The following is a 26,983-nucleotide window of genomic DNA, read 5'->3' on the forward strand; positions in this document are numbered from 1 at the left end:
TATATATATATATATATATATATATATATATATATATATATGGGCTTCCACAGTTTGCATCTTCCAAATTCACTCTTGACACATTGATCAGCCTGGGTCTATAGTATAAGATGCTTTCCCAAGTTGCTCTGCAGTGAGACTGAACCCAAAACCATATAGTTGCAAAGTGACCTTCTTGACCACACTGCCATGTCTGCAAGAGTATGTGGTGGGGAGAGACAGGGTAAGGATTGACAAGAGGGGTTACATAAGTTGGGAGGCTACAGGGATACTGACCGTATGGTCTTTAATTGTATGCTTGTTTCTTATTTCTTTATTACCCACAAGGGGCTAAACATAGAGGGAACAAACAAAGACAGACAAAGGGATTAAGTCGATTACATCGACCCCAGTGCGTAACTGGTACTTAATTTATCGACCTCGAAAGGATGAATGGCAAAGTCGACCTCGGCAGTATTTGAACTCAGAACGTAAAGACAGATGAAAAACCGTTCAGCAATTCGTCCGGCATGCTAACGTTTCTGCCAGCTCGCCGCCTAAATTCTTTAATTCTATGTTCTAATTCTCGCCTTTAAACAACTGAAACTGCTTGCAATATCAACGAAACATTTGGTGAGGAAATGACCAGTGAGCGGTCAGCTCGAAAATGGTTTAAACAATTATTCAGTGGAGACCTGAGCCTTGAATATCATGAGCGTAGTGGACACCCATTTGTCATTGATGACGGTCAATTAAAGACTGTCATTGAGAAAGATCCACATAAAACCACTCGAGAACTGACAAAAGAACTTCAAGTTAGCCAGAAAACTGCCTGCAACCATTTGCATGCGATTGGAAAATCAAAAAAGCTCGACAAATAGGTATCACATTATTTGAATGAAAATCAGAAAATGCACCGATATGAAATTTGCTCATCGCTTCTCCATAACAAGACTGATCCATTTCTCAATGTATTGTAACTTACGATGAAAAGTAGATTCTGTACAATAATAAAAAATGCTCTTCGCAGTGGCTGGACCAAAATGAAGCACCAAGAACCTTCCCTAAACCTGAGCTCTTCAAAATGTAGGTTATGGTGCCTGTTTGGTGGTGTACTGCTGGACTCATCCACTATAACTTATTAAAACCTGGAAAAACCATTACTACAGAAACATATTGTCATGAAATTGCCAAAATGAATGAAAAACTGATACTCCTCCATCCCAGACTGGTCAACAGAAGAGGGCTAATCATTCTTTATGACAATGCTTGACCACACATTTCACTAACAACACTCTAGAAGTTGAGGGAACTTGGCTATGAAGTTCTTCCCCACCCAGCTTATTCCCCAGACCTTTCTCCTACCAACTACCACTTTTTAAGCACCTTGATGGTTTCCTGCAAGAGAAGGAGTTCAAAAATCAAACCGATGCTGAAAGTGTGTTCAAAGAGTTCATCAGCTCCAGAACTCCAGATTTTTATGTTACCAGAATAAACAAACTTGTAACTCGTTGGCAAAAATGTGTTGATTGTATGGTACTTACTTTCATGAATGAAATTTCCTCTTTGTTGAAACATATTGTGAAGAGAATTTCATGTTTCAAAAGGTTGCTTACTTTTTACTCAACCTGATATTTAATACAAAGTATCAAAAGGCTAACTAGAGAAAAAAAAAAATTGTGCAGTGATGGGAAAAAATCTTAATCAGTGACTAATATTGATTTTTACTTCATTATATAAATTTTTCTAGTTAGAACTAATATTGTATTTTTCTCATAACATTTTTGTTTTCTTTTTGATGTTCCCTGCTTTAAATATCATTTACTTGATTCAGTCATTAGACTGCGACCATGCTGGTGCACCACTTTGGAGTATTTTTAGTCAAATGAATCAACCCCAGTACTTATTTTTAAGCCTACTACTTATTTTATTGGGCTCTTTTGCTGAACTGCAAAGTTGCAGGGACAAACACACACCAATACCGGTTGTCAATCAGGGAAGGGAGAGGCCAAACACAGACACTAAGACACACACATGTAGATGTATATATAAATATATGATGGGCATCTTTCAGTTTCTGTACCAAATCCACTCGCGAGGCTTTGGTCAGCCGGAGACTATAGTAGAAGACACTTGCCTAAGACACCATGCAGTAGGACTGAACCTGGAACCATGTGGTTGGGAAGCAAGCTGTTTGCCACTTACACTTGACTATTCTTCCAAACAGATGTCATCGAAGAATAATTGGCACACCAACATAAGTGCACACTGTTTTGTTTCCTCATAACTTTCAGAAAAATAGATGGTTTTTCTTTTTCAATGAAATTTTCTACAAATACTTTTCAGACAGTGTAGATTACAAGTATATCAGAATTTGTTGTGTAAAACATTTTCAGGGGGTGGGTGGGTGAAGAAGAGTTTCAAATAATTTACATAAGCTGACTTTGTTTCCTTATAACTTTCTGAAGATAGGTATTTTTTAATGATATTTTCTACAAATACCTTTTAGATTGTGTAGGTTACAATTATATTGGAATTTAATGTAAAGAAAAAAATTGAAAGGTGCACACATGTGATGTGTGTCAATTTGTATGTGAAAACACTCACTAGATTATTTTTGTTTTGTTTTGTTTTTTCACATTAAATTTTGATATAATTTATAATTGTAATCTACACTATCTGAAAGGTATTTGTAGAAAATTTCATTAAAAGACAACAGTTTTTCTGAAAGTTATGAGGAAACAAAGTCGATGGGGGCGGGGGCACACTTGTATGCCAAATAATTTGTTATAAAATAAAAGTGTCAGTAGCAATTATGTCGGTTGTAACGAAGTGGCATAAAGGAAATTAAGATGATAATATTTTTGTTTTGTAAACAATTTTCACAGAAGTAGAATTCTCAGTGATGAACTGGAAATGAACAAACTCGTGCCCGATATTTAAATAGTATATCGAAACGAATTAGTTAATCTGAAAGAGTTGCTTCCCTTATGTTTAATCCGCTTGTCTGTGGTAAGATTTTTTACAAGTTCGAATATCGAAGAAATCATTATTATCATTTTAACGGCCATTTTTCCATGCGCACATGGTTCGGGTGGAATTTGTCGAGGAAGATTTTCTACAGCCCTTCCTGTCACCAGCCCTAACCTGTTTCCAAGCAAGCTAATGTTTCTTCATGACCAGACGTTTCCATGGAATATTGGAAATGAAGGACACTGCTTGCATGACGGTGGCGCTTGTTTGCAACTATGACGCAATGTGAAGGCAAAGAGACAGTTACACACACACACACACGCACGCACGCATGCACACACACATACGCGCGCACACACACACACGCACGCACACACACACACGCGCGCACACACACACACACACACACACACACACACACACACAAAGGACGTCTTTCTGTTTCCACCTACCAAATCCCTCACAAGTCTTTTGTAGGCTCAGGGCTATAGTAGAAGATACTTACCTAAAGGGTCACACAGTGGAACTGAACTCGGATCCATGTGGTTGAGAAACAAATTCCTTACCTCAAAGCCATGCCTGTACTATAATAACATGAAACATGGAATTGATTCAAGGAGATAATTCTATCCAGTACTTTTCTTATTGAAAAATCAGTTTTTACTTTAAATTTGAGAAGTTGTTATTGTCGTTGCTGTTGTTGTTTAACCTCAAGTCAATCCTGCTCAAGCAGATATATGATGAAAGGTATTCCAGCTCTGAATTTCCAATCATTTTTGCAGGTTGCTATTTCTAGCAGATCTAGTGAGCATGTAGAGGCTTTCCCCACTGAAAAAAAAGTGATCTATAAAGATGAAGAATCATATAAAAATACCTCTAGCCATTTATTGTCTGAGTTAGATGGTAGAAAATAGGGTTTCTTGAATAAATAGATACAGACTAAATACACTAATTCTTTATTATGATGTCACTTGGAAGCAGACGGGATTGAAACCTGTCGAGAGATCTGTTGGAGACTGGATTCACTTCCCTACTGCATTCTTTTGTTAATTCGAGAATTACCTCCCCTGTCATTCTTCCTCAAATTTAATCATTAAGGCAAGACTAACCCCTCAGACGTAGGAAGACACCCTTAAATTAAAGATACTCTCAATGGGAATGAAACCCAAGCAAACCAAATATGGCATATATCAAGTACAATGTTGGCTCTATCAAAAAATATAATATTCAAATTTCCACATCTCTTCATGACCTAATTATATATTCAAAATGACCGACAAGACAAACAGACCCTTATTTTAAGTCAATTTTTCTACCAAATTATCAAAGATAATATGCTCTAATTTGGAATGCCAACAGACTGGGGTACAGACTCGTAGATGCCGAATCAAAGACACTGATGAAGTTGGCCTAGATTTCATTCAGGGGTCGCTCATAGTCATATGCAGCAGTTCAAGCGTTTTGGATCCCTACGTAGTAGCATTCAAGTGTCTCTGGAAGATGAACAAATAAAATTTCAGCCTATTACATCAATTATTCTCAGAGATATCGTGACCTAAATATTGCTACTTATAGTCAGAAATGTCATTTTGAAAAAAAATGCAAAACACGCTGGAAATGGTTGGTTTTACAACAATGCCCAACTACACAAGTATAATATCCACATTTTAATGAAATATTTGCAGTTCTGCAATAATAACCTCCCCCTACTCTTCCTTACAAACATGAGTTGTGAAGAGAATGTAAAGATTTTTACAAATACATATTTTTAAAATTCATTTAAAAGTAGGAGTTGCGTCCCTTGTTTTAAATGCGTAACAATTTAATACAAACACCTTTGACTGGTTATTCTATATACTACAATTAGGCAGAATGATTAGCACTCTGGACGAAATACTTAGCGATATTTCGCCCGTCTTCTCGTTCTGAGTTCACATTCCGCCAAGGTCGACATTGCCTTTCATCCTTTCGGGGTCGATAAAAAGATTACTGGGACAATGTAATTTGAAATCATTGTACATGCTACAATTAGTATCCAAACCTCTTTAATATTTTACTCCACTGTCTACAAAATGGACTGATATATTAGTTAAACTAATCCTGCATTTAACACATATGATAAAAAGATGGAGCACTCACAACTTGAATACCAATCAAACACAGAAATATACTATTATAAAATGGATATAAAGGTATGATTCTAATAATGGTCATATTTCTAGACATTTAAAATACAAATATATTTATGATGACATTGTTACTTTAAAAGCTTTTGTGTATGTGTGTGTAAGGAAATTCAAAAGCTTAGTTTCCAAATTTGAACTGTTCCCATTTCATAACTTCGTGGCTGATGAGTTCATTTTCAAGCAATTTATTTAGTGTACGTAAGGTAGGCACCATTCTTTCCCAAACTTAACTGTTAGAAGTTAAAATCAGTTTTCCAAATTTATAAAGCCCTTACAATTTTATATATTTCTCACTTTATATCTCTGTTTATGGAAGAAATATCTAAGAGAAACACTCATTCAATTCCAACAATAGCCGTCCCTGTTTGTTTTATAATCCTCAGGTTCATGCCTACATAATATAAAAATGGTAATTTCTTTTTCTTTGTGCTGTTCAGTAGCTTTCATTACCCACAGCCATCCTTTTTTCAATTCAACATCATTATGTTGTACAGTTGTCAAAAGCAACATGATGTACAGCATTGATCATGCATTATCAGCATCATTCAACATCTGTTTTCTATGCTGGCATGGGCTGCATGGTTTGACAGATGATGAACCAGAAGACTGTGCCAAGCTCTACTGCTTTTGCATAGTTTCTATGGCTGGCTGCCCTTCTTAATGTGAACCACTTTACAGAGTGTACTGTATGCTTTTTACGTGGTAAAACTTGGCAAGTATATGCAAGAAAGGCTTATTTTCTTTAATATTCTGAATAAGTCCATTTATTGTGCAGTTGTGTTGTTCAACCATATGAAAATCTCTATGACATAAACACGAGGAGACTTAAATCATTTATGAAGAAACTAAACAGATGACATAATCTGCCTTTGATAGAGTGTCAATCTATTGTTGGTAATATTCTCAGTAGATTTGCTACTTATCCTCAACATAGATGGAATAAATAACATAAAATAATGTTTTCTCATCAGATATATAACAAAATTCCAAAAGGGAATCTAAACTCAAAGTCTAAGCTTTGGTAGTCCAGTTAACCGATATACTATACTTTTACCTGTTTCAGTCATTTTGACTGCGGCCATGCTGGAGCACCACCTTCAGTCGAGCAAATCGACCCCAGCACTTATTCCTTGTAAGCCTAGTACTTATTCTATCAGTCTCTTTTGCCGAACAGCTAAGTTACGGGGACGTAAACACACCAGCATCGGTTGTCAAGCGATGTGGTGGGGGGACAAGCACAGACACGCAAACACACCCATATATATACATATATACGACGGGCTTCTTTCAGTTTCTGTCTACCAAATCCACTCACAAGGCTTTGGTCAGCCCGAGGCTATAGAAGAAGACACTTGCCCAAGGTGCCACGCAGTGGGACTGAACCCAGAACCATGTGGTTGGTAAACAAGCTACTTACCACACAGCCACTCCTGTGCCTATATAATCACAATCTCACAATGACACTGCTCTTCTTTCTCCCTTTATACTACAATTGCTTCTATTACTCTGAGCATGTTGCACACCACCTGTCCCCAACCTATTTCATATACTCATCTGTTCCTTTTATCAGCCCTACATCATTTCAACACTAAGCTGCACTAAAAAATTTTCTCAATCATTCTTCGCCATAATGCAATTTCAGTCTCCTGGAATTCCCATCCTGTCTCTATTGTTGTTCTTTAGCCCCAAGTCAAATCTGATTGAGCAAACATATAAAGAAAAGCATTCAAATTGTGAAAATCACCTCCTTTCCCAAAAATCTTGGACTACATTATCTCACTAGCATAGCTAGAGGGGGTGGTCCACCCTAAGCAGCACTTTTATGAGAGCAGCACCACTTTTGGGTCTGCTATAGGCAATATGTATTTTTTTGTGGGGGCCTGGGAGCGGTAAACTGAAAGGTCGCTCCAGGCGACACACTCTAGCTATGCATTATCTAATATCTCCTTCCTTTTTAAGATGGTAGAATGTGATTTGAGAAATATTTGACATCTACTTCTAGCATATCAAATGATTATATATAGCAAGCACACAGGCAATCAGTTTTGTTAAAAGCAGACCACATGATACATGGCATCATAAAAATCATCTTTGCATGTTATGCCTGATGGCATTACCACATCCTGAGCATCATTACTGATGTAGTAAAACACCTTATCGCATACTTCTGTTTTCCACAAGACAGGGGGCAAAAAGGACAAAGCAGGAACATACATATAAGAAAACCAATGCCCAGAGTTCTGTAGGGTGTGTGTGAAAGGAGCATTGGTATTCATATACCATATTGTAATATCAAAGCAATGCTTTAACGTTATGACATTACATGGCTTGACAAAATAAAGTTTGATTGTTGAGTTGATGGTGCCTTACAAAAGCAATATGGAATGGATACATAAAAGGATGGGCAAAAAGTATGGGGAACTTAGAGAATTATATGAGACCAGAAGATGAGATGACAGTGTCTGTTGTTTCTCCTATAGATGTTATGTCGTGGGTTTGTAACTAGAGCCATGATGTTTTACTTGGTTGGTATTGAATTTAGGAAGGACAAGACTAACCATTTTCTCAAAACTCCTTTTCCCACCCAATCAGAAAAAAATTCCCCACAAATGTCTTTATAATCGTTATCTATGCTGTTTGAAAGGTATTTGTATAAAATTTCATTTAAAGAAATTCATTTTTCTGAAAGTTACAAGGGGAAAAAGTTGGACCATGTGAATTTTCCGAAACTCTTCTCACCACCCTTTCGGAAAAATTCTTTCCCATAAACCCCTACATGCTCTGAATCCACAGCATCTAAGCGGTATTTGTTGAAAATTTTGTTTAAAAGTATCAATTTTTCTGGAAGTCATGAGGCCACAAAATTGGTGGGGTACATATCTGTAGTTATGCCAACAAAGCTATCCAAGTGTTCACAGGAAGGGCAATAACTCCAGGTTTTACTTCTTAGATTTGTGGAAACAAATTTCAAAACCCGCGTATCTCAGGACTCCGTGGTCCGATTTACGTGAAATTTGTTTTATTCCGTTTGTATTCGCATTTCAGGGCTACTTTACTTTCAGAATATTTTCCCCATTATGCGCTGGTTTGACTGTATTAAATTACAGACATGATCGCAAGCAAGCAATTACAGAATTTTAGTAGACAGATAGATAGCGAATCAGTGACTTGTGGAAGAGAGAGAAACAGAAACTGTTTCATTATGGATTGGCTGATGCATGTGAGAGAAAGACCAAAGAAATGAGCAAATAACAAATGCCCAGCAAGTAGTAAAAGAAAACAAAAAAAAACGTTAAAAAGTTGCTGCAGCTGTACCCGGTTAGGTGTAATGGTTGCATTGGATAACAGAAGGAAAAAAACGTGCTCGCGTGTTGGTCAAAAGGACATTGGTAGTTATCAAGGTTGTTTGAGAGAGCAATACTGGAGTGAGAGGAATGATTCTTTATTATGAATAGTTACATTCGTACAAAGAGAGAGAGGGAGAAATATGTAGTTATTTTATTTTTGTTGTTATGCCGTTATATATAAACATTACCCAGCCTATCAGTGTTATCCCCCGTGATATATAATTGGAGGAGAACTTACAGTGGTGACACCGTTTCGATAGCCAATATGGCGTTTAATGTTCAAATACTGTGTCCAAATGGACGAAGACAAAATATTAAGACAAACTTCAACACCACTTTACTTCAGGTTGAGTCATGTATTTGTATTATTATTTTGCGTCTGATTTTTTCTGTTCACATTTACTTCACTGGAATATAGCATAAGGCAGACGAGTTATTGTAATTATTTCGCCCTTTCAGCTTATTTATTGATAAATATATTTATTTATCTATATCTCTCTTTCATATATTATATATATAGGCGATCTTTCGTCTATATATATATACTGTTTTATGTTTTCGACGTCTTTCTTGTGATACAGTTGTCACAACCATAACCTCAGCATGTTTTCATATTTGAAAATAATATATTATAAGAGAAGCAAGAATTGTATTATGAACCTCCACATGTTTTACTTCATTGCTCTCAAAGCAAAATAACACTAACCGTTCCTTTTTAATATACACCTTCCTTCCGCCGAGGTTGACTTTGCCTTTCGGGGTCGATAAATTAGGTACTAGTTGCGTATTGGGGTCGATCTAATCGACTCCCCCTCGCCAAAAATTTCGGGCCTTGTGCCTAGAATAGAAAAGAATATACACCTTTTCTTCTATACATGAAAACTTGCTGATCTTTTGGTCATGATAAGAAAAAGAAAACGAAATATATTTTAACCGCTGAAGTTGAAATATAATATTTTCACTTATTAATTCCTTAATATTAGTTTCAGTGATAAAAACAAATAAATGACGTTTATGTAAGAAGTTGTCAGAAGTGTATTCTTCACGTAAAGCACAGACAATTTCAACAGTGATATTTAAACACGAGTATAGGCCAATCTTAATTTGAAATTGAATGTAAACAAACGGTTTGATTGAACTATTAGTTCTAAGTTTAATTAATTTATTAATGTGCGCGTATTATACTTTTCAAGCACATTGTTCGTGTGGAATTTATATTCTTTGTCTAGGATTTGCTGAATCGAAACATCTGAAGTTCATAACGTGACAGGAGCGCTACTTTGTAACTGTAATCAAAACGCAAGATTACACCGAGCACTAAGCAGTACGAAGGGTGAATTAGTTCTCTATACAAACCGAAGTGTAAAATTAACGAATATTTCGTTATCTCGTAGTGCTGTGTTCAAATCCCTATATGCTTGGGAAAACGCTATATATTTTTGAATCACTATATGAAGCCCATGTCTAATACCCTAACTCTATTAGATCTAACTACCTTCACCACTATTGACGTAGTCATTCTTATTAGGTGATTGAACTAAATATTTTGTTATGTTGATATACTGGTATATCATTTCACTTAATTGGCGCTCGTATACTTGAGCATTCATTTAAGAATCAAGGGCGGTAATCAAAAGCGCTAACAAAAAATTTAGAAATTTCTCGTCGGTTGAGCTTCGTATATATAAAATTAATTCAGTTGTTAACTAAGAAAAATTAAAAGAAAGTATTCGCACACATAATGTTAAATGACTGTTTACTGTTTTCCGAGAGCAGATGAAATTTTAAAAGTCATAAATATTGAATCAGTTGTTTTTTTACGAAAAGATTTGAACCATAATAAAACCTATTTAAAAGATTGAGTTGTAAATATTCAATTAATTGTAGTTGATCAATACCAATATTTGTAATTTGAAATAAGTTAATCGAAAACAATAAATAATAATTAATAGTTTCATTAATCAATAACCGATGTTTTATTTAGATAAAGTTTTATTCAAAAGAAATTTCTCATCTCATTCCAGCAGTTTTGATTATTCTCACACCTTCATTATTCCAAATTCCCTTCGTAGTACTTAACTATTTTAGTTTTAGACTTAATAGTATTTAGGCAAGTATGTGTATTCTATTATTTAATATTGTGACTATGGTGTTAAGTCGTATTTTCTGTGTTTTCTTTGTTATGGATCAATGTTTTAGCCTACTCTGAGATGTGTAATAAATGATTTAGTTTTGTGGAATATATCTAGTAGCAAGATATTCTTGCCATTCGTTTTTGCCATTGATAGATTATTCTTCAGAAACTGCTGACTGCTCTCTGCCAACAGTCAAACAGATCCATTGAACCACCACTCTATCTCTTGCTATCCATACTCTTGTTTTTTGTTGTCTGTAAAACATTAAATTTGATCCTTCAATCTGAGGACCATCATACTATGGAAATGCTTTATAACTTTAGAATAACTGAATAAATCTTGGAATTAGCTTTCATTGTTTTTATTCAAGAGGAATTCCAAGGATTATGGAAGCTCTTACTTCCTCAGATTAATGATTAAAGAGAAAAATCTAGATGAGAAAATAATGTGAACAGACAAAGTGAATATGAATACAAAAAAAGAATTGGATCAACTCTTGTCTGACATTCAGAGATACAAGTGGAAATGATGGCTCTAAATGCCTTTGCAACCTTTAAGGATAGTGCTTAGCTTTAGATTCAGTGGAGATAAACAAATGAAATATAAAGGAAATGAACGTTTTAAAAAAAAACCTCGTCAAATTGACATCATTATATCATAATTTGCAAGTTTGAGCTCCTAAAAGTTATGAGTTTACAAATTATATTTGTAAACTTATAACTTTTTAGGAGCTCAAACTTGCAAGAGAAAGCCTTTGACAGGGTCCCCTAATCCCTTATCTGGTCATCAATGTGGAAACTAGGGATAGACAAGTGGTTGGCGAGAGCTGTACAAGCCATGTACAGGGATGTTATCAGTAAAGTGAGTGTTGGCAACAAGTGCAATGAAGAATTCAGGGTACAAGTAGGGGTTCACCAACAATCAGTCTTCAGTCCCCTCTTGTTCATCATAGTCCTCCAGGCAATAACAGAAGAATTCAAGACAGGCTGCCCCTGGGAACTCCTCTATGCTGATGATGTTGTTTTAATAGCTGAGTCACTACCAGAACTAGAAAAGAAGTTTCAGGTGTGGAAGCAAGGTCTAGAATTGAAGGGCCTTCAAGTTAACCTAGCAAAACCCCAAGTCTTAGTAAGTAGGAAGGCGGACAAATCACAAATCCCTTCAGGTAGATGGCCTTGCTCGATCTGTAGAAAACGCATAGGTAGAAACTCCATAAGATGTACCCTGTGTAAGCTATGGACACACAAGAGTTGCAGCAATATCAAAGGAAGGTTAACTGGGAAGATAGTTTTTTGTGTGGAAGATGCACAAGTGCAATAAACACCGAAAGTGTACAGAAAACAAATTCCATCCCATGCCAAGGGGAAAAACTAGAAGTAGTTGATAGCTTCCATTGCCTAGGTGGCCATGTCAGGAGCAGGGTTGGTTCTCTGAGAGCATAGCTGCTAGAATAAGAATAGGCTGGGCAAAGTTCAGAGGGTTCCTACCTCTGCTGGTAACAGAGGGTCTAGAGTGAAAGGTAGATTGTATGATGTCTGTGTGCAAACAGCCATGCTACACAGCAGTGAAACATGGGTTGTGATTGCTGAGGATATGCATCGGCTTAAAAAAAAATGAAGCTAGTATGCTCCGCTGGATGTGTAATGTCAGTGTGCATACACAACAGTGTAAGCATCCTGAGAGAAAAGTTAGACATAAGAAGCATCAGATGTGGTGTGCAAGAGAGACAACTGCACTGGCATTGTCATGTGATACATATAGATGAGGACAGCTGTGTGAAGAAGTGTCACACCCTAACAGTGGAGGGAACTTGTGGAAGAGGTAGACCCAGGTAGTGGAGCACGACCTTCAAACGTTGGGCATCACAGAGGTAATGACAAGCAACTGAGACCTTTAGAGACATGCCATACTTGAGAAGACCCAGCAAGCCAAGTGAGATCGGCCAGTGCCAGTGTCGCATAACTGACCCATTTAAAAGCACCCTTCAATTGTCAGGTGATATGCTATGCTTGTGAAGACCTGTTGAACCAAGTGAAATCATAGTTCTGGCCAATGCCAGTGTCGCCTGACTGGCACCCATTCTAGTGGCACATAAAGAGCACCATTCGAGTGTAGCCGATGCTTGTACCACCTGACTGGCACATTAAAAAGCACCATTCAAGTGTGGCTGATGCCAGTGCCGCCTGAGTGGCACGAAAAAGCACCCACTACACTTATAGTGGTTGGCATTAGGAAGGGCATCCAGCTGTAGAAACCTTGCCAAATCAGATTGGTGCCTGGTGCAGCCTTCCAGCTCTCAGTCAAGCCATCTAACCCATGCCAGCATGGAAAGCAGATGTTAAATGATGATGATGATCTGATGTTATTATTTTTTTCTATTTAAAGATATTAGAAGACTGCTGTAAAAAACAAGGGTTTTTACCACCTGAAGATTATTCTCTCATGTAAGTTCTTTACATTATAATCATGTCATTACCAATTTGTTAATGATAATATATTGTTAAACCAGTTTACTAAGAACCATTTTTTCAGCTATGTGACGCACTTCTAAGATCTAAGTCACTGTTATTATCTACTTGAATTGTAGCAAGATCCTATCTAATTTATGATATGTCTCAGCCTATTTCTTTCCAAAAGATTGTAATTCTCTTCTCTCATAACACATTGACACATTGACTTTAATGAAGTAATAATTATTGTTGTAGTTCATCACTACTAACACTTTTTCTTTGCTTTGTTAAGTCTCCAAGCTCATAGCACTTTTTCAATTCAGCATCTGCCAGCCTTTTAAATCAGTCCAGTCCATTGCTATTATCTATCCTTTTTTTTTTTCCACCAACGAAAGCATTAATACTAAGGTTAGTCATGAAGGAATCTCTATATAGGTGCTCTCCTTGATAGAAATAGCAGTCAAATCTTCCCCAAATCATGTCTTATCACCTTAAAAAGAGGAAAGAATACATTGGTTACTGTATTACAGAGTATATAGAACCTGATTCACAAAGAGATGATAAACTCCAGCTTCGATAGATAAATAGGTTACATGAAAAAATTTGTTTGTGATGTTGATCCCAGGGAAGCGAGGGCACTTGATAATGTGACACTCTGGCAATCTTATGTAATCCTACTGTGGGGTAAAGCTCTCATTCAACTGTAGGAAAAATGTAAATTCAATGAATTATTGTTCTAAACTTACATTTGAGAGATTGCAGCCATGATTTGGGTGTTCCAAGGAACTTCAGTATTACATTAAGTTGATTGTGTATTATTCAAAAGAGAGAAATGGTTTTGGTGAAATTGCAGCACTCTTGTTTGAAAGTAAACAAAAATAAACAGGCATGGCTGTGTGATTAAGAAGTTGGCTTTGCAAGGCTTTGGGTTCAGTCCCACAGAATGGCACCTTGTGCAAGTGTCTTCTACTATAGACCCATGCCAACCAATGCCTTGTGAATAAATTTGATGGATGAAAACTGTGTGGAATCCTATTATATATGTGTATGGCTATCCCCATCGCTTCTTGACAACTGGTGTTGGTTTGTTTACATCCTCATAATTTAGCAGTTTGATAAAAGAGATTAATAGAATAAGTATCAGACTTTTAAAAAAAAAACAACTACTGAGGTGAAATTTGTTCAAGTAAAATCCTTCAAGACAGTACAACAGTATGGCTGCTGTCCAGCAACTGACAAAAGTAAAAGATAAAAGATAAGCAATTTTCTATTTTAATGTCTTGATGTAACTGAGAAACTGAAACACAGTATTGCAGCAGTATTATCTGGTTTTACTCCTAGTTCATCACTTCCTATTCATGTATTAGACATGTCTCTACCAGGTTCTGTCCTGGTGCAAAATAAGCAACTAATTTGCTTCTGTTTACATTGGTTGTAAAAAAAAAATATTGAAAATAAATGGCCACTGTTGAATTAAAACCTTGTGAGTAAGCAAATCATTTGATAAGTTTGTTCAATTGGAGCTGGCTTGGAGCTGAACAACAACTACAGCCTCTTACCCAGTTACTTGAGTTCAATCTACTTCTCAAGTTTACATTTACTTATCTAAATAACTTCTTACTCTGTTAATCCAACCTTTTTAGCCACATGACTTGCTTGAAATAGTTATCAAATTTCCCTCAAACAAAATTCTACCATAATAAAAAAAAAAAGTGGGGGTATGTTTGATAGCATCCTCTATGTATTGTCTGCAAAAGAACTCAAATATAGCAAGTTAAATGATCACTTTCTTTACCACTATATGCCTTACAGTATTTAGATGTAACCAATTCCTAATTGCTTCACATTTTCTATTAATCCAAATCTCACTGTGGGTGGCTTTTGTCCCTTATGCAAAAGTAGAAATAATAAAATCATCATCATCATCATCATCATTTAACATCTGCTTTCCATGCTGGCAAGGGTTGAACAGTTTGACTGAACATTTGTAAACTGGGGAGCTGCACTAGGTTCCAGTCTGATTTGGCAAGGTCTCTACAGTTGGATGCCCTTCCTAACATCAACCTCTCCAAGTGTGTAGTGGATGCTTTTTATGTGCCACTTTCATGATCCCAACATCAGCCACAACTACGATCTCACTTGGCTTGACAGGTCTATACAAGCATGGCATATCACCAAAGTATTTACTTACATCTTTTCTTCTGATACAGTGGTATTGTGCCTAATTAGTATTTGTTTCAACAGGAACTAAAGAAACAAAACTGTCATAGAATTTTTTATTTGTTGATGTTGTTAAATCCCATAAAATAAGCTTTTATAGAACAAGTCTTTTATTTATATTTTTATACAAGTAGAATCACAATTAAGGATATTGCATGCATCTAATATCTCTTATTAAAAGATTAGAGGTTACTCTTATGTCTTCATGATGTTATGGTTACAATGAGTTTTTTTTTTAAAGTTTTTTTCTTGTAAATTTTCAGGCATGGTCGAACAATCCTTGATTTAACATTGTCCATTCGCTATTTAAATTTAACAAACAATGCTAAGCTAGAATTAGTGAAAGCAGCAACACCACGAAGAGAATCTGAGATAGTAGTTGCCTTACAATTGTCTGATGGTACACGACTTCAGAAAAGTTTTCTGCCTCAAGTAACATTATGGGAAATATTAGAACACTGGCAGAAGGAAGCAGACAGGTGAGTACATCCAATTGTTATGAAACCTACCACTGACAATGATACGTTTGTTTGTTTGTCTTTCAGTTCTTTTGTTTTTTGCAAATATACCCTCTTATTTTGGTTGTATATAATACATACCCTCATTTAGCCACCTGCAATATTACAAAAGACTCAGACAAAGCAGAAGTGCTGCGAAGGTGCCAGCTCATTGTTTGGGACGAATGCACCATGGCACATAAAGGATCCCTTGAAGCACTGGACAGGACCCTGAAAGACTCTTACATGAGGGCCCAGCTTTTCGGTGACAACTTATCGGGTGACTTCTCCAAGCAACTTCTCACCATTGGTGATGGGACAGCTCCCACTGATGCAGCTGGAGAGATGGCTGTCTCACACGTAGGCACACCTGTGGACACTGTGGATGACCTTACGACTGCTGTTTTTCCTGATCTGCACATAAACTACCAAAACTTGAATTGGCTGTGCGAAAGAGCGATATTAGCTCCCAAAAACATATTTATTGCGAAACTCAATGAAAACCTACTGCGAAACCTTCCTGGAAACCTTCACACTACATGTCTGTGGACATTTGTGGACCAAGAAGAGGCTGTTAATTTTCCCACAGAATTCCTCAATTCCTTGGAGCCCTCCAGACTACTGCCTCATCAACTGCACCTCAAAATTGGAGCTCCTATCATGTTGCTGAGTAACCTGGAGCTACCACGTCTGTGCAACGAAATGCAGTTAGTGGTAAAAAAATGTGCTGCCTCAGGTTATTGAAGCAACAATTCTTATGGGTTGCAACATCAGAGACAATGTCTTTATACTTAGGATACCTCTTACTCCATCAGATAAACAATGTCCCTGTCTCTTGTGTGGACTTCAGTTCCCTCTTCAACTTTGCTTTCCCATGTCCATCAACATGTCCCAAGGCCAAACACTAACAACAACAGGCCTCCATTTAGGCAAACCATGCTTCTTGCACAGCCAATTATACATTGGATGCAAAAAAATCCTTTTTGTGTTCACCCCAAAAGCCAAAATGAAAAACGTTGTCTACTGTGAGGTGCTGTAGGCTGTCCAACATACCGCAGCTTCCCTGCCAAACAGGTTTGTGGTGAGTGAGTACTATTGTTGCCATTCTTTCAAAATTACCTGTTTTTCTTAAGTCTTCTTTTTATTTTGTCTGCTACAGCTTCTCAATCTCCTTGCAGATGGCTTGAGTTTTGGCATCACTGCACCCACGCTTTTCATGTGAACGAAAAGGGACGTTTACACCTGTGAATGGTTAACAATCTTTTTCGGGGTTATTGTGAGAATGATAACACAGCCCTTTTCAGGGTTATTGTGAGAATGATAACACGGCCCTTTTCAGGGCTACTTTACATTCACTTGTTGCACCTCCTGAGATGCTCTTGTGGCTTCTCCAGGGCTTTTCACCCTGTTGTTACTACTTTAGTTATGGTCTATGGGAAAAATCACTTCCTCAATGTCAATGTTTGCAACTTAATGCAAAAAATATTCAAAGAGATGTACAACAAAAAAGAATGATAGAACCTATTAAGACCATTGCCGAGTATTTAATACCCGAGCAACGCCGGGTACTCCTGCTAGTCAATGCTAGTTTTTCTGTGTTTATGTTGTAGACTTTTACTTATTTCTCATAAAACCTCTTGTTTTGTATTAAATAGTTGTCTGTCTAATTTAATAATTCACAAAGTTCATTACAATCTACATGTTTTTCTGTGTTCATTTATTTCACCTACAGCTCTTTACAACCACTTTTAACAACAGAAGTTGATACAAGCAGCTCAACATGTGTGCACCCTATTTGTATATATATGAGAGAAGAGGTTAGTGAAGTTTTATTTCACTTAATAACAATGATAATAATAATATTTGTTTCTTTATTGGCCACAAGGGCCAAACACAAAAACAAACAGGGACAATACAAAACAAGGGACATGTAGGGTTTAACACAAAAATTGAGTAAACAATAAAATAACAATGACAATCAACAAGAAAAATCTAACAACAAAAATCCCCAACATGGGGAGTTCCACCCAGGACCAACCAAGGCACCCCACACATCTTGGTCACCCCGACCACCAAGGCAGGCACTCTTCTTCCTCTCAACTGCTCCAGCCTACAAGTGAATGTTCAGAGTAGGCCCATTCACATGAGCCATTTTTGCCACATTCATCCTCACTTTCCTTTTTCAAGTGGAACTTGAAAAAGTTGATGAGGGGCTTGGCCAAAGAGGAAAGTGTTTGTCTTCAGTCCTTTCAGCCTTGTCCACAACACCACCTTTTTTACTTTAGTCAAATAATGTTACCCTCCAATGCACAAGTTCAAGCAAGGTTGATTATGGAAGACCAACAGTCACCCATGAATACCAGCCTCCCTCCTCTATGTCACCAATGTTATCCAAGGGAAAAGCAAGGGTCAATACAGCTTGGCACCAGTGGCACTGCAACTCATTTCTACAACTGAGTGAACTAGAGCAATGTGAAATAAAGTGTCTTGCTCAAGAACACAACATGCAGCCAGGTCCAGGTATCAAACCCATCTCCTCATGATTGTGAACCCAACACTCTAACCACTGTACCATGCACCTTCATATATAAACAGATTGATAGATATAAATTAGAAAATTAATATTTTAATCAAAGACTAAGCACAGACATATTGCTAATAAAGTTTGCTTCACTGTCACATTGTTCCAAGTTTGATTCCACCATTTTTCAATTTGAACAAGTATCCTCTACCATAGCCTCGAGCCAACAAAGGCTTTCTCAGTATAATTTGATAATCCATCAGCTATATATACATATGTATATTCACTGGAGATAGCACATATCCTATATAGTTTAGCTTATGACTTTCTTCAATACAGTTCTATATTTAAGAGATGAAGAATTATGTACATTATTTACATTTGACGGATATTTGTCCTCATCTTGTTTGTTGTTAACACAATGTTTCAGCTGATATACCCTCCAGCCTTCATCAGGTGTCTTGGGGAAATTTTGAACCTGGGTTCTCATTCCTAGGGTATTTTTTGATGTTGCTATTGTTGTTGTCGTCATCACCATTGTCGTTGTCATTATTATTATTATTATTATTATTATTTAGGCAGTGACCTGAATAGTAGTAATAATAATAGCATCAAAAAATAACTTAGGAATGAGAACCCAGGTTCGAAATTTCCCCAAGACACCTGATGAAGGCTGGAGGGTATATCAGCCAAAACATTGTGTTAACTACAAAGATGAGGACATATATCTGTCAAATGTAAATAATGGACTTCCTTCAAGATAAATAAAATAAATACTGGGGTTGATAAAATCAACTAAAATCTTAGATTTTGCTTCAATATGACCACAGTCCAATGACTAAAACTGGTAAAGGAATAATAGAATATTATTTCTGAGATATTACAACACAATTGATTCAAACTCTTTCCTTTAAGAAATACATTTTAATGATTATAATTTGTATTTACATTTTTTTGCTGTTTAGATTATTGGAGAAATTGCTTTGAAAACCACACCCTTACGGAAATTAGGACTTACTGGCGGCAAAGCAGTTATACGGTAATTAAGTAGGATTTATATTTGAAGTTGTTAAAATTATTATGAATATTGATCTCAAATTTTGACACAAGGCCAACAATTTCAAGGCGAGATTAAGTTGATTGCATCAACCCCAGTACTCAACTGGTACTTATTTTATTGACCCCAAATGGATGAAATGCAAAGTCAACATCGGCAGAATTTGAACTCAGAACCTGAAGACAGGTGAAATGCTATTTAGCATTCTGCCCAGCATTGCTAATGATCATGACAGCTTGCCACCTTAAAATTGTTATAAACATTGACATGAAATAACAGTAATACTTTTTATGACATACTATACTTGCTTCAAATGTTATGTATTATAAAAACTCTACCATGCAAAACAAAGACACTGTGTGTGTGTGACCACCATTTGACAACTAGTGTTGGTTTGTTTACATCTTCATAACTAAGTGGTTTGGCAATAAGAGACTGATAGAATAAATACCAGATTTTAAATAAAAAACATGTACTTGGGTGCTCCAGTATGGCTGCAGTCTAACGATTGAAGCAAGTAAAAGATAAAAGATATTGTTGTATGTATGTTTGACAGAAAGAGAATTTTGTTGTTTGTCCCAACAAATTTGACTGATAGAACTATTATCTTATGAACCTTAAGGGGGTAACGATTTTATACTTTACTCTGCAATTAACCTTATTGTTTTTGTTTTTTTCTGTCTAGGCTAGTTCACAGACAAGTTGATGATGTTACCTATGCTCAAATTATACAGAAGATTGATACTGAAACTGCCAAGAAGATGAAATTAGATCAGATAGCAGCCAGGCATTTAAGAGAAGAGAAAAATGAAAGAGAATTGCGAGCTGTTAGGGATGTTGGTGATAGTTCTTCTGATTATATGATGGAAGTATCTCAAGAGGCACCTAATCCTGTTTCAGCGACCCAACCAAATATGCAGATCTCAGGGCATCTTACTTCTCCACAGGATGTGGCACAGCGTGATCAACAGAGAGAATTTAAACAACAGCAGCAACAAAAAGTATGTATGTATCCACTTGCACATAGACATAGGCATGCAAGCAAGTTCAGAACCAGGGCCTAGATTCAATGGCAAGTTAAAAGCCTTTGGTTGGTGGTCTGTAGTCTGAGTCTGAACCTCATTGATCCAGTACATATTTCTAACAAAAGATATTAAAATGTTCCACCGTGAAACATGCAAGATAGTTTCAATCCATGACCCGTGAACAGATAATCCAATATCTTATCTATTTGACTAGCCCTCTCTTACCAGCAAACATCTAACTGCCATTCTTCTCTCTATTACTGTCTTCTCTATCACCCTCTCATCCCATTCACTGTTTGTCTCAACATATTTTCTCTTCATTCACCCTCTCACTCTGGTTCTTCTGTTTTGCTCTCTCTCTCATTTATCATCTTGATCACATTGAATAAAGATAACATATAGTAATGAGAACTCTTCAACCTTGCTGGATACAAAGTGGCCTTACTACTATAAGTGTTACAATAAAATGCCTCCAGTATATTCTGTTGAGTGGTTGTTGCTAGGAAGAGTATCTTGCCATTGAAACTGTACCAAAAATAGAAAGTACAAGTGACGCATAGTCCTTGACCCATTTGGAGACATGTAATTCTGAATAAAAACTCACTCAGACCATTATGACCCATCCTTCTCATACCAGCATAAAAAACATGTAATGTGACATTATGTTATGTAATGGCTGTGATGTTAAAAGTGATGGTCTGTAAGTCAAATAGGTCATTATTTCAAAGCTAACTTTTTTAGAAAGTGTGCTATGTCCCTGTGCAAAATATACACTTTTTACTTGAATAAAAAACAAAATAGTGAAGGGAACCAAGAATGATTCCTTCTGAATATAGCAAGATGCCGTATCTGTTTCTTAGTTTCTTTCATAACATCTCTTTGCAGCAGTTGTCAAGTATGCTAAACAAGCCCTTGTTTAAATATCTGAGCTGAGTTATTGTTAAGATTATAATAGTTCAAACTATGAACTTCATTTTTAGACATGAGAAACAGGCACTGAATAGGAGGAAGAGCTTTGGCAATTACAAAGGAGCAAATTGTTAGATTTGTAATGTTAAATAACATTTGAGTAAGGTTGAGGACAAGTGAATTGAGATAATGATAAACATCTACTGAATTTCTTTAAATACAGGGTGAGTCAAAAGTATTGCCCAATTCCTGCTTCCCAACTAGGAGATGCTTTTGACTCCGAACACTTGTTCTGCAAGTTGAGATATTAATGAGTATTAACATGATGCATGATCCAGATTCAGTAACTTTTAAAACTCAGTAATAACCTGCAAAACAACTAAGGCATGACTTCCCAGAAACTCTGCGCTACTTTTGACTCTGTATAAAAGCCAGACAATTGTGCTGGTATTTGCATAGCATGTTTCTTGGTGGATGTAGAAAAAACCTGCAGAACACAGACAAGAGAAATAGTGGAGAATATGTAGTAAGGTCAGAACATTAGGCCTCACAGATGATGCACAGTATAAAATTGAAATGCATGGAAGAGTGCTATGTTGAAGACCTTTCCTAATTGTTAAAATTACCACTGTAGCAGCAATATCAAAGATGACTAGTTTGTTTTAATTAAAGGAATTATCTTTTCTATAAAACTACTAAATTCCATTTTTACCCCCTTTTTTTCATATTTTTCTCTTTGTTTTTAATTATTACAATATTGTGTCTTCCAGCACCAAGAAAGAAATTTTGCCAATGAGAGGTTAGTGTGGGTTTTATACTAACTTTTATATATAAGGAATTTTTTATAAATGCATATTTGCAAATATTACTAGGCTGTAAAATTAGAGGTGCTATACTACTAATAGTTTATAATTTCTTTTGCAATAAAACATGCTCTGAACTAAATGATGTAATTAAGAATTCTAGCTTCTTGACTCAAACTTTTCTGATACTTTCACATTATGTTTATGCCTCAAATCTACCTAACATGTAACTTAAGAATGATAAGAATTTTATTATAAACTTTAGCATTTTGATATACTATACTCAAGAAGACATGTCCACCAGAACAGAATCGAGATCCTAAAATCAAAATGCCATGTAAAAAGCATTGGTGTGGGTGAGTGCTGGTGCCACGTAAAAAGCACCCTATACACTCTGTAAAGTGGTTGGTGTTATTAAGGGCATCCAACTGTAGAAACCAAACCAAAACAGACTATGGCATTTGGTGTGGCTTGTCAATTCCTGTCAAGTCATCCAACCCATGCCACTAAGGAAAATGGTCTTTAGATGATGATGAGGATATTGTCTGCATATGTTTCACAGAAAGAAATTTTTGTTATTTAAGATTAATTATTTTATGTTCTAATCTACAACTGACTTCACTGTATTTCCTGTGTAGGCTAGTTCATGGAGAAACTGAAGGTACTACTGATGCTGTACAGGAGACCAACAGAGAAACTGTCAAAAAGATAAAAATGGAAGCGATAGCAGACACACATTTAAGAAAAGGAAAAACTGAAAAGGAAATGGAAACTGTTAGGGATGTTGGTGATAGTTCTTCTGATTGTAGGATGGAAATATCTCAAGAGGAACATAGTTCTGTTTCAGAGACTCAACGAAATGTGCAATTCTCAGGGCATGAAGAAAATCTTATTTCTTCACAGGAAATGATGTGGCATGATCAACAGAGAACATCTACACTTCAACAACAACAACAGCAAGAAGTAATTATGAAACTTTGATTTTTTTTATTATTTTTATCTATACATGATGGCACCTGTGCCCAGTGTCGCCTTCCTGGCACGTGTAAAGACATTCGAGCGAGATCGTTGCCAGTGCCGCTGGACTGGCTCCTGTGCAGGTGGCATGTAAAATACACCATTTTGAGAGTGGCCGTTGCCAGTACCGCCTGACTGGCCTTCATGCCGGTGGCACATAAATGCACCCACTACACTCTCGGAGTGGTTGGCGTTAGGAAGGGCATCCAGCTGTAGAAACTCTGCCAAATCAGATTGGAGCCTGGTGTAGCCATCTGGTTCACCAGTCCTCAGTCAAATCGTCCAACCCATGCCAGTATGGAAAGCAGACGTTAAACGATGATGATGTACTGGCACATATTCTCATATCAAACAAAATACACAACCAGCTTTGAACACAAACAACCAAAATTAGCTCATAATTGACATCAAAATCAGAGTCCAGGTTGAATGGCAACTAAAACCATGTAACTGGTGGTTTATAGTCTACGTGTGAACTCCATTGATCTAGTATATATTCTTGATAGGAAATGATAAAATATTTTACCCAGAAAAACACAAATGACTTGCAGTAAGTTTGAATTCTATCTCTAGGAATTAATATTTATGTCTGTAGTAGATGTAAATATGTAAGAAATGTTTCTTCCCAAATAGTCTGAACTGTTATAATCTTAACTCACCTCAGCTTCTACACAGAGATGTTGCTGTAATTATGAGAGCAGAACTACACATATTGTATTTCCTTTTGTGCTACCAGTTATCCCTCTCCCTGGAACCATTTCTTCCAGACTTCCAGACAAATATATTAGTAATTAGTATTGCATGTGTCTGAGAGCAAATGAAAACAGTGGATGTTGAAAAACTGCAGTACACCAACAAGAACAATATTGAAGAATATGTAGTAAGGTCAGAATGTTAGGCCTCACTGATGATAAATGATATTAAATTAAAATACATGGAAGGGCCTGTGTTGAAGACCTTTCCAAATCAAACCTGCATTTAAATGTGGATGTTAAATTTACCACTGTAACAATAATGGTAAAAAAGATGATTTTCTTTCAGCAAAGAGGATAATTTTGGTTGCAGGAATTAACTTTTTTCTAAAATAAACTACTATCTTGTAACTAATAGTTTTTCTTTTTCCCAATTTTAATACTATTTTCTTTTATTTTTAATTATTTCAATAATGTGTCTTCTTTCAGTTGCAAGACAGAACTTATTCTCAAGAGAGGTAAGTGTAGATTTGATACTAACTTTGTTTGTTTACTTTCATCGTAAGTTGAATTTAACGTTAGCGTCTTATGAAGCTATATTTATAAGTTCTAAAATTGCAGAAGAATTTGTTACTGGACAGTTTAGCTTAATGGTATAGCACTTAATGCGTAATCACGGGGATGTGAGTTCGAGTCTCATGGCTGGCCGGTAACGTATTTTTCTGCAATATAAGGAGCAAGTAATTTGGTTGATTAGACAACTGAATCCTCATCATTCAACTGGTGGGGAACCCTCCTCTCTCTCTCTCTCTATATATATATATATATATGTAAAGTGCCAGTCACTTAAAGTAGGAGGAAGTTGTGGAAGAGGGAGACCCAGAAAGATGGGACAAAGTATTGATGGCTTATCTCAAAATGCTGAACCTTATGAAGATGACAGAGGGCCATGATATGCAGTACATTGCTGTACTAAAGAAGACCCACCCACCATAACAGAATTGATATCCTAAAACCAAGCTACCACAAAAAAAAAGCAGTAATGTGGATGCTGGTACCATGTAAAAAGTGCTGGTACTACATCTTAAGCACTGGTGATGGTACTCTGTAAAAAGCACCCAGTACACTCTGTAAAGTTGTTGGTGTTACTAAGGGCATCCAGCTGTAGAAACCAAGCCAAAATAGACTGGAACTTGGTGTAGTCCCTGGCTTTGCCAGTTCCTGTCAAGCCATCCAATCCATGCCAGCACATGAAACAGATGTTAAATGATGATGATATATAATTATCATTTAACATCTGCCTTCCATGCTGACATGGGTTGGAAGGTTCAATCGGACCCAAATCACCAGAGGACTGTATCAAGGTTTATGTCTATTTTGATAGTTTCTATGGCTAGATGACCTTCTTTAACACCAACCACTTTTTTTGTTTTCATAGCACTAGTGAAGTAACTTGCAAAACAAAAAGCTTCTTTTACTGAGTGGGGATGGGTGGGTAGTAGAGAAGGAGTGGCTTTATGCCAAGTGGTAAGAGGCTAAAATATAATGGAGGGACAGAAACAGGTGTCTTGTATGTATGTGATCATAGACAATCCACTCTGCAATGTTCTTACTATTTACTACTATGACGTCTTTCTCTTTATTTCCTAATTCAAATATATTTCTATTTCTTAGCAATAATTTTCCATCAAGAGAGGTCTTTTGGACCTCTTGATAGAAAATTATTATATAGGTTAACGTCTTAGCCCTGCTGGGTTCAGTGGTTACAGCGTCGGGCTCACAATCATGAGGTAGTGAGTTTGATTCCCAAACCAGTTGTGTGTTGTGTTCTTGTTTAAGACGCTTTTTTTCATGTAACTCCAATTCTCTCAGTTGTTGAAATGAGTTGTGACATCACTAATGTCAAGCTGTATTGGCCTTTGGATATCATCCTTTAGATGACATTGGTGGTGTGGAGAGGGGAGGCTGGTATGCATGGGTGACTGCTGGTCTTCCATAAAAAAGCCTTGCCTGGACTTGTGCCTCAGAGGGTAACTTTCTAGGTGCAATCCCATGGTCATTCACAAACAAAGTGGGGTCTTTACCTTTTTACTGATAGCAATATAAAAAATTAAGAGGAACATGAGACAAGATATTTAGATCTTTTCTAAGAAATCATACTGTAGGTGTATCATTAATTATGAAATGAAGTGTTTTGCTCAAGAACACAACGCGTTGCCTGGTCCAGGGATTGAAACCACAATGTTATGATCATGAGTCCAACACCCTAACCACTAAGTCATGCGCTTCCACAAAAACAGTAAGTGGTTCCAAGACATGAAAAAGCATTTTAAAAATTTATTAGCTTAGATTTATTTTAATAAATGGTTTGTACATATTTTCATATGTATTTTATTTCATATTATACTTCTGTATTGGCTTTTAGGTATTTTTTTTTTGATCAGCATAAGGCTGCAGTAAATGACATATGCCTAAAGTGTTGCATAGTGGGATTGAACCTGAAACCACGTAGTTGGAAAGCTGGCTTCTTAACTACGCAGCCATGCTTTTTATATTATTATCATATTGGGTCTTTATGTCTCTATTACATGTTTAATTTGGGTTCTGAATTCTCTGGGCACTTGCATTGACTATCTTCAGTAACATTTTCTGGTTGGTTTCATGCTCATTTTATTTTGAATCTAAATTTCCAAATAAACTGCTCTCCATCCCTTTTCGTTTTTTACTTCCTTCCACTTTATGGTGATAAATTTGGTAGGATCAGTGACAACAAGGTCATGTAATTCAAATCTTTTTAAAATATTTTTTCAAAATTTTTTTTTATCATTAACTAGCAGTATAACCCGACGTTGTCCGGGTGTGACTTATTACGCCATCTACGATAAGTCTTGCTAGGTGAAAATCAACTAAAAAAGAAAGCCTTACAACGAAAAAACCCTTATGATGTAAATATGTTCATAATTCAAAAGACGATGAAATTAATAGGGAAAGTCTGAAGGCTGTTTTGTGTAACATTATTAAGTGTACGTAAATTTCATCCGTCTAATTGGCTATACAAATGCTTGTGCAAAACAACTTTTTGCGCTGCCTTGATTATACATAGCAGGGTAATTCCTTTTCGCAGGAGGTAGGACGGCAATTTCTGATGAAGCAATTGCTGGCGATCTGTTGC

The 26,983-nt window shown here is 36.5% G+C and overlaps 1 protein-coding gene across 3 annotated transcripts in view; it reads left to right on the plus strand.

Moving 5' to 3' along the window:
* Window positions 1–26,983, plus strand: part of LOC106871830 (tether containing UBX domain for GLUT4) — a 145,983-nt gene that overhangs the window by 80,101 nt on the left and 38,899 nt on the right. The window contains exons 1-9 of one of the 3 annotated variants that reach the window (XM_014918544.2): window positions 4,803–5,144; window positions 13,006–13,064; window positions 15,554–15,769; window positions 17,520–17,604; window positions 19,274–19,347; window positions 20,051–20,366; window positions 22,070–22,098; window positions 22,741–23,065; window positions 24,301–24,329. In XM_014918544.2, coding sequence (XP_014774030.1) covers window positions 5,079–5,144; window positions 13,006–13,064; window positions 15,554–15,769; window positions 17,520–17,604; window positions 19,274–19,347; window positions 20,051–20,366; window positions 22,070–22,098; window positions 22,741–23,065; window positions 24,301–24,329 — 1,199 coding nt within the window. In that variant the 5' untranslated portion in view covers window positions 4,803–5,078. Of the gene's footprint in view, window positions 1–4,802; window positions 5,145–8,122; window positions 8,832–13,005; window positions 13,065–15,553; window positions 15,770–17,519; window positions 17,605–19,273; window positions 19,348–20,050; window positions 20,367–22,069; window positions 22,099–22,740; window positions 23,066–24,300; window positions 24,330–26,983 lie in introns of those variants that run through there. The other 2 variants (XM_014918543.2, XM_052967059.1) reach the window with 2 other exon arrangements.

This window comes from Octopus bimaculoides, chromosome 4, assembly GCF_001194135.2.
Source record: "Octopus bimaculoides isolate UCB-OBI-ISO-001 chromosome 4, ASM119413v2, whole genome shotgun sequence".
Lineage (NCBI taxonomy): Eukaryota > Metazoa > Mollusca > Cephalopoda > Octopoda > Octopodidae > Octopus > Octopus bimaculoides.